The sequence below is a fragment of the Dromiciops gliroides genome, chromosome 6, assembly GCF_019393635.1.
Source record: "Dromiciops gliroides isolate mDroGli1 chromosome 6, mDroGli1.pri, whole genome shotgun sequence".
Taxonomy (NCBI): domain Eukaryota; kingdom Metazoa; phylum Chordata; class Mammalia; order Microbiotheria; family Microbiotheriidae; genus Dromiciops; species Dromiciops gliroides.
In genome coordinates, this window is record NC_057866.1 from 16,717,340 (window position 1) to 16,725,347 (window position 8,008).

General features: G+C 38.5%; 1 protein-coding gene across 1 annotated transcript; it reads left to right on the forward strand.

Moving 5' to 3' along the window:
• The first annotated feature begins 4,822 nt into the window (after positions 1-4,822).
• On the forward strand, positions 4,823-5,791 carry LOC122731838 (olfactory receptor 10Q1-like). Its single transcript, XM_043972103.1, has one exon. It carries the CDS (start codon positions 4,823-4,825, stop codon positions 5,789-5,791), a length of 969 nt encoding a protein of 322 aa, XP_043828038.1.
• The last annotated feature ends 2,217 nt before the right edge of the window (positions 5,792-8,008 follow it).

Genomic DNA, 8,008 nt, shown 5'->3' on the forward strand with positions numbered 1-8,008 from the left:
TTGTTCTTTCATTGTTTGTCCTTTGTTCTTGAAGAGGACCATGACATTGGGGATTTGACGTTATGACTTGCAAGTGAATTGGATTTAAGGATTTCAGTGAAGCTTCGCTCTCTCCTCCAGAGCCATCTGGTAAGATAGAGATCAGGTCGACTGGAGAAGGCCCTGGATGCAGTGTGAGAGCTTGGCCTTTTTAAGGTAAGGTCTTTCCCAGATCTCAGTTTGTCTGAGGCAACACCCATTCAATGATTAAGTCTAAGTAAGAAATGAGGCAAAGAAAGGCCTCTTTTACCTAGTTAGAAAAAAATCAATCTGGAAGACCCCCCAAGTTTCCAGCCCAAGTGTGGTAAGGATAGATTTTAAAACAAAGCAATGACATAACCTTTCAGACATATTTTTTTTTTTTAGTGAGGCAATTGGGGTTAAGTGACTTGCCCAGGGTCACACAGCCAGTAAGTATCAAGTGTCTGAGGCCGGATCCGAACTCAGGCACTCCTGACTCCAGGGCCGGTGCTCCATCCACTGCGCCATCCAGCTGCCCCCAGACATATTTTAATGTGATAGGTGCTCATTTGTCAAGACATGTGTCTGCGATCTCCATAAATGTCCAGAATGTATAATTTCAACACTTGCCCATCACTGCCCCAGTCACCATGTAGTAGGTGCTCAATAAATGCTTATTCCCTCCCTCTTCTTTGTTCCTTCAACCCCAGATGGTCCACTGAGTGAGATCTCATTGAAAGGAGTTCTACTGGGTTGACAATTGAGACAGTGGTTTTGATATCCATTGTTAGTACACAATAGATGCCTAATAAAGTTTTATTGACCAATTGATTCATAGAGTAAGGAATGGGTATTTCCTGGGATCACAGGAATTAGAGCTAGAATTAAAGCCAGATCATCAGACATCAACTAGTCTAATCTACTTTTTTTTTTTTTACCAAAAAACAGTCCTAGAAGAAAAGTGTTATACCCAATATCTTGTAGTTATCAGTGATAGTTCAAAGTCCAAGAACAAAACCAATATTTGGGGGGAGGTTTTGCTCCTGGTTATGGACTTTTAAAAAACTTAAAACATGACTTAGGGAAGGCAGGAGAGTCATCTTCAAGTATTCCAAATGTTAGCATGTACTAGAGGGATTTGAGTTCTTCTCCTTGGCCCCAGAGAACAAACCTAAGAGTAAAGAGAAGTCACAGAGAAATTGAATTGAACTTCATACAAAAACTACTGACCAGAGTTATCCCAAAAGCCAATGGGCTACTGTCTCAGGAAATAATTTAACAAGATAATAAATTAAGGTAATAAGATCCTTAGGCAGACCACCAATATAGAGAAGGTTTTATTAAGTTATAAACAAGACTAGATGACTTCTGGGTTCCAAGTCTTTGATCCTATTAAATTTAACAATCAAAATAACACGAATTGTACTTGCACCTCTATTCTCTCCTCATTTTCTCCCTCTCCCACTTCTGCTTTGCTCCCTTCTTCATCTTCACTTCCTTCCTCTCCCACTTCTGCTTTGCTCAGTTCTTTTTTCTCTATTCCTTCCTCTCTTCTTCTTCCCTTTCTCCTTCTTCCATCTCCTCTTCCTGCTATTCCTCTATTAATAACTTTGTGGAATTATTGGAAGGCAGCTTTGTAAATCATAAGCATTATGCAAATGTGAGCAATTATAATTATAAGGTCCAGAAAATTGGATCTCTGAGTTTTATGATAATTAAGCATTTTATTAAAATTACCACTATATATAATTATTACTTAGAATAACACATTTATAGGATATTTGGAAGTTACAGAGCAATTTCCATCAATTCCCTGGATCAATTCTTATTGCTACACTCGTAAGCAGGTAAAATTTTCTTTATTTTACCTATCAGGACATTGAGATGAGAGTGAAAGTGATTTGCCTAAAGTCACCAGTGATAGAACTGGGACTGTAACCCAGACCTTCAACTCTGTATAAACAACTCTTTGCATTTCACCATGCTGGTAAATAAAGTAAGATTGTTCAATGAGAAAAGACAGTAAGTGTCATGAGAGGGGAGACATTAGCTCCAGAAAAGGAAGGTAAAGAGGGAGAAAACAGCTGGAATTTTAGTGTTCAAGGCAGAGGTAGCATGAATAGTGAACTGGTCTTGGAGTGAAGAAGACATGGGTTCAAAAGGTACCTATCATTCTTAGTAGCTCTGTGATCCTTAGCAAGTCACTTGGAAGTTGTTGTTGAGTCATTTCATTTGTTTCCAACTATCCAGTGACCCCATTTTGGGGAAAGTACCTTTGGTGATTCCCTCAGGTTTATCTATTAAGTCACACTTGGGTTAAGCTTTGCGTTAGTAAAAGGAATATCCTCACTAGGCATTACCACAACTAATGAAAATATAGATTCTCCATGTATCTGTGTAATAGAAGACCAAGTTGGAGAGGAAATGAGTTGTATGCTTATAGGGAAAGATTCTATGGTGTTTCTCTATTGAGGGCGAACAGGTAGATTTTACAGGATGAGATAGAGAAGAAGTGTATATCATAAGAAAATCAAGAAGGAGGGTATATGCCTAGGTCTATGTGATGATAAAATATCTCTTAACTCCAACATAATATTAATGCAAGGATCTATGATTTGGGGAGCATGAGCTTTCTTTCCACAAGTTCAGTGGCTCATACCTCATCAAACAGTCTTTGAGACTTGGTGGGCCTGAAAATGTTGGCTGAGGCCAACACAATGAAGAATTGCTTTATACTTGGGCTGGTCATCAGACAATGAGCATACAGACCATCACAGTACTGTCCTCAAAGCTTCTGTTTTGTTTTGGGATCATCTGTGTTTTTTCTTTACACTGCTATACCTCTGAGAAGTCACAGTCATGTGCATAACATGGTGAAGCCATGGAGGAAGCAAAAACACAAAAACCATCTATGCCTCCAAAGAGCTCACGTTCTAATGGGGAAGAAAAGATACATGCAGAGTGGAAAAGAAGTTAAGTTCAGAGGAGAATGCTTAAGGTCCTGGGGAGATAAAGAAGGCCACCAGGAGAGAGTGGCACTTGAGTTGAATCTAGAACAAAACCAAGGGATGTCAAGAGCATGTGAACATAGAGAGAGGGTGGGAGAGAATTCCAGGTAAATGGGAAAGCCTGTGCAAAAACATCTAAGATGTGAAAATGACTTTTAATGGAGTTTTAGTGGACAAGAACTACTGTAAGACAATATCTATCTAGGACAGTCAGATGATGTGAGTTTTTTTTAAGGACTGGAAAAATTTTAGTGAGTGTCATCTTTCCCCACCAATTATAGAAACATAATGATAGAATATTAGAGGCATTAAAATATAGGGCAAAAAAATCTTAGATTATATTCAAGAAGACCTGGGTTCAAATCCTTCCTCAGATATTTACTAGTTGTGTAACCTTGGGCAAGTCACAACTTCTCTCAGTCTTAATTTCTTCATCAGTTAAATGGTTTTAATAAGTTTTAAATGAGGTAATACAAGTGCTTTGTAAATGTTAAAAGAAAAACACTTTAATAGTGCTGACAAAGAAGCTTATTCAAGAGATTTCAGATTCAGACTACTAAGAATATAAGGAGACTTCCAGTATTCTCTATTCTTCAGAATTAGAAAATTTGTGTTTTTTTAGAGTAACTGCTTCCTGGAATGTTTTACCTGGCTTAGACAAATGGGTATCTATCCATCAAAAAACAATGCCCTCTACTTTCATTCCCCTACTCTTACTATTCAGCTCTCTTTTTCATAGTAACAAATAAGCTACTTAGGGGTAGGTACTGACTTTCTTTTTCCTTTCATTTGGATTTTCAGCACAAAGCACAGGGAGTGGCACAGAGTAAGCATTTAATAAACATGTATTTCCTATCTTCCTCCTTCTTCCTTTTTTCCTTCCTCCTTTCTTTCCTTTGTCCCTTCCTTCCTTCTGTCCTTTTAAATATCACCACAAAAATGTTATTTCATATCCTTTCTGGTTTATTCATTCTGGTGCCTTCTAATTAGAAAGTTCTCCAATGGATTATTCTCATAACCATCTGTAAAATTATGTCTTAAATCGTAGACTCATAGATTCAAAGATGAAAGAGAATTTAGAGGCCTTCATGCCTAACTCTTTCATTTTACAGATGAGGAAAATGAAGTTGATAAGCAAATAAGCATGTGAGGCAGGATGAACCCCATCTTCCCTGACTTCAAATCCAATGTACTACTCATTCTATAATACTACCCCTTGCAGAGAACCAGATAGAATCAGACTCGTGAAATCTAAGAGTTGAAAGGGACCTTTGAACATAGAGTATGGAATTTTGCAGCTGGGAGCCAAAAGAATGTCAGAGCTAGAAGCATTGGATCATAAAACATGGAATATGTGGACTGGGAGAGGACTTAAAAATATAATCTAGTACGTTGGAAGGAAAATTCGAGTTCATCTCGCGCTACACCTACCTCATCACTTATCTGTCTGACAACTGTGGGCTAGTTACTTAACTTTCCTCAGCCTCAGTTTCTTCATCAGTAAAATGGAGACTACAATAAAATATAAAACAAAATGGGGAGAATAATAGCAACTACTTCACAGGGGAATGGTAAAGATTAAATGAGATAACCTATGTAGAGCAGTTTATAAACCTTGAAGTGATACAGAAATGCTAGTAATTATTATTGTTCTTATCATATTATAGTTGGAAATATTGAGCTCTAGAGAAGGCAATGACTTATCTAAGATGGTCTTTAAAGTGCCATCAACTTCTCAAGTTCCATGAACCTAAGATAATTTTTAGGTAATACAATAACCTTTTCTGACTCTCTATTTCTCTTGGGCAGGTAAGATGTCTTCTCCCAATACTCTCCATCTCAACCAGTCTGGTCCCACCGAGTTTGTGTTCCAAGTATTAACTGCTTCTCACAAGATCCAGGTCCTTCTTTTCTGTTTCTTCCTTCTCCTCTACATAATGATCCTCTGTGGTAACAGTGCCATCATTGCAGTTGTGTGTGCTTACAGTTCCCTCCACACTCCCATGTACTTCTTCCTCTCCAACCTGTCTTCCCTAGAAATCTGTTACACCACTACTACTGTGCCCCTGATGCTCTCCAACATCTTTGGAGCTCAGAAGCCCATTTCATTGGCTGGTTGTGGGGCCCAGATGTTATTCTTTCTCACATTTGGTGGTGCTGATTGTTTCCTACTGGCTGTCATAGCCTATGACCGTTATGTGGCCATTTGTCATCCTTTGCATTATACCCTTATCATGACCAAAGAGTTGTGTATGCAGATGGTGGTTGGCTCCCTGGGCCTGTCTATTGTCTTTACACTGCCACTCACAGCACTGGTTTGCTCCCTACCCTTCTGTGGACATCGCCAAGAGATCAATCACTTCCTCTGTGATGCCCCACCTGTCCTAAGGTTAGCCTGTGGGGACACCCACATACACCAGGCTGTTCTATATGTAGTAAGTATCTTTGTATTGACCATTCCCTTCCTACTCATCTGTATCTCCTATATTTTCATTGCTATTACTATCTTGCGCATCCACTCAGCAGAAGGGCGCCAGAGGGCCTTCTCCACTTGCTCCTCCCATCTCACTGTGGTCCTGCTGCAATATGGCTGCTGTAGTCTAGTCTACTTGCGTCCCAGGTCCAGCACCTCAGAGGATGAGGACCGGCAGCTTGCCTTGGTTTATACCTTTGTCATACCTCTGCTTAATCCCCTCATTTATACCCTACGGAACAAGGATGTCAAAGAAGCTCTGAAAAAATCTGTGAGCCGCAAAGACACCTCTAAAACTATGAAGGTATAGAGTGGATGTCTTATGGTGGTTAAGCCAGTGGAACTCTTTTCAAAACATGAGTCCCAGACATAATTTCCTATACTTTGTAGGTTTCTTTGATTTGTACATATTCAACATGGTTTACTATTGCATGAAACTACCACCAGGAGAGCAAATATGGCATCTAAGAAAAGTTATTGCTTGCTTTTGTTTTTAATTTATACCTAGATCCTTTTAATAGATAGACTACCTTCTTTACATAGTCCCAATTCTTGCACTTGCCCATTCAGGGCTCATAGGATAACTGAATCACCAACTTAAAGATAAAGAAAAAAACCATTTTAGTCCAACCTCTAAACAACCTGGTTAATGTCATATAAATAATAATTGGTCAAGCTAGAATTTGAATCCAGCCCTCTTTTTAATGCATGATGGTCTTCCCACTGAGAGGGGTACAAAAATAAGGCAAGTATTTATTAAAAGTTTATTATTAGGGGCAGCTAGGTGGCACAGTGGATAGAGCACCAGCCCTGGAGTCAGGAGTACCTGAGTTCAAATCTGGCCTCAGATACTTAACACTTACTAGCTGTATGACCCTGGGCAAGTCACTTAACCCCAATTGCCTCACTAAAAAAAATTTAAAAAAGAAGTTTATTATTTGGGGGACAGCTAGGTGGCTCAGTGGATAAAGTACTGGCACTAGATTCAGGAGGACCTGAGTTCAAATCTGACCTCAGACACTTGACACTTACTAGCTGTGTGACCCTGGGCAAGTCACTTAACCCTCATTGTCCTACACCACCCCCAAAAAAAGTTGATTACTTGTCAGGTGTTGTGCTAAGTGTCAGGGATACAAAGAAAGGCAAAAGACAGTCTGTGCTCCAAGGGATCTCACAATCTAATGGAGAGACAACATGCAAACAAATATAGAATAAACACATAGACAAGCTATATGGAGAAGAAATTAGAAATAATCAACAGAGGGAGGGCACGAGCATTAAGTGGGGTTGGTTAAGGCTTCTTGCATAAGATGGGACTCTATCTGTGAAGGAAGCCATGGAAACCAGGAGGCAGAGATGAACAAAAAGAGAATGCCAGGTATGAGGGACACCCAGTGAAAATGCATTGTTAGAAGTTAAAATGACCTTCAAGAGGAACACCAAAGAGGTCAGTGTCACTGGACTCAACCAAAGTTCATTGCAAGGGAGTAAAGTGTATGGAGACTGAAAAACTAATGGGCAGGTTTTGGAGGACTTTAAATGCCCAAACACAGAATTTTCTATTTAGTACTAGAGGTCATGGTCTAGTAGAAGATAGAAATATTTACCACTTTTGAGATTTTCCTCTGCATAAGGAAGCTGCAATTATCTCTCCTTAAATGGTGTCTGAGTGGAGAAAGTCTATTATGACTTTATTATAAACAATAAAGTGTGATAATTAATGTTCTAGTTAACTCTAATATCCCTGTAATTAAGCTTTTCACTATTGACAATGACACCAATTAGTTCCCAGTGAAGTGGTTACCTCTACAATGCAGGGAAGGAAATATTATTTGTCATGTCCTCTACAGGAGTAAATTTGGTCATTATAATTATGAAGCATTTGGTTGAATGTTCTTTTTCTTTCCATTTAAATTGTTATAGTATGTATGAGTGTGAGTTTATGTGTATAAGTGGGCATATATATGTATATGTATGTGCCTATGTATATACGTGCAATATATATGCAAAATGAGGTCAACTATGTTGTATGTTTAACTCACATTTACATTGTGCTAAGTATCCTTGTAATAACAAAGCCAAAATTTTAGGATTATAATGTATATTATAATAGTATATTAATGATGTAGCATTATATTATAATGTATTGTAATATGTTACATGTATCAAGTTTAAATTTGTTCTATATGGGTTATATTTTGAAGAACTCTCACTGTTTAATTTGATCACTGACAATGCTGTACTAAAGATTGATGGAAATCCAGAAATTAAACAGCTAAAGAAGTAAAAGTATCCAGAGACAACCAGAATCCAGACTCCCTGATGTCGTCTTAACACTCAACGAAGGCAAGATTTCAAGGACTCCATTTGAACATTTTTGTTTTTTCCTTCTGTTACTATATACCCCATCTGTAATATATACCTTCTGCAGAGGTTTTCCCTCTGTAGACATTGTCAGAGCACAAGTCCATGAAGAACTGCCACTCTGGACAAAATTTTCCTTTTCTCCCTTTCCTATATTGTTATC

Coding starts and splice junctions, on each gene's coding strand:
- LOC122731838 (XM_043972103.1), top strand. CDS start 4,823: ATGTCTTCTCCCAATACTCTCCATCTCAACCAGTCTGGTCCCACCGAG.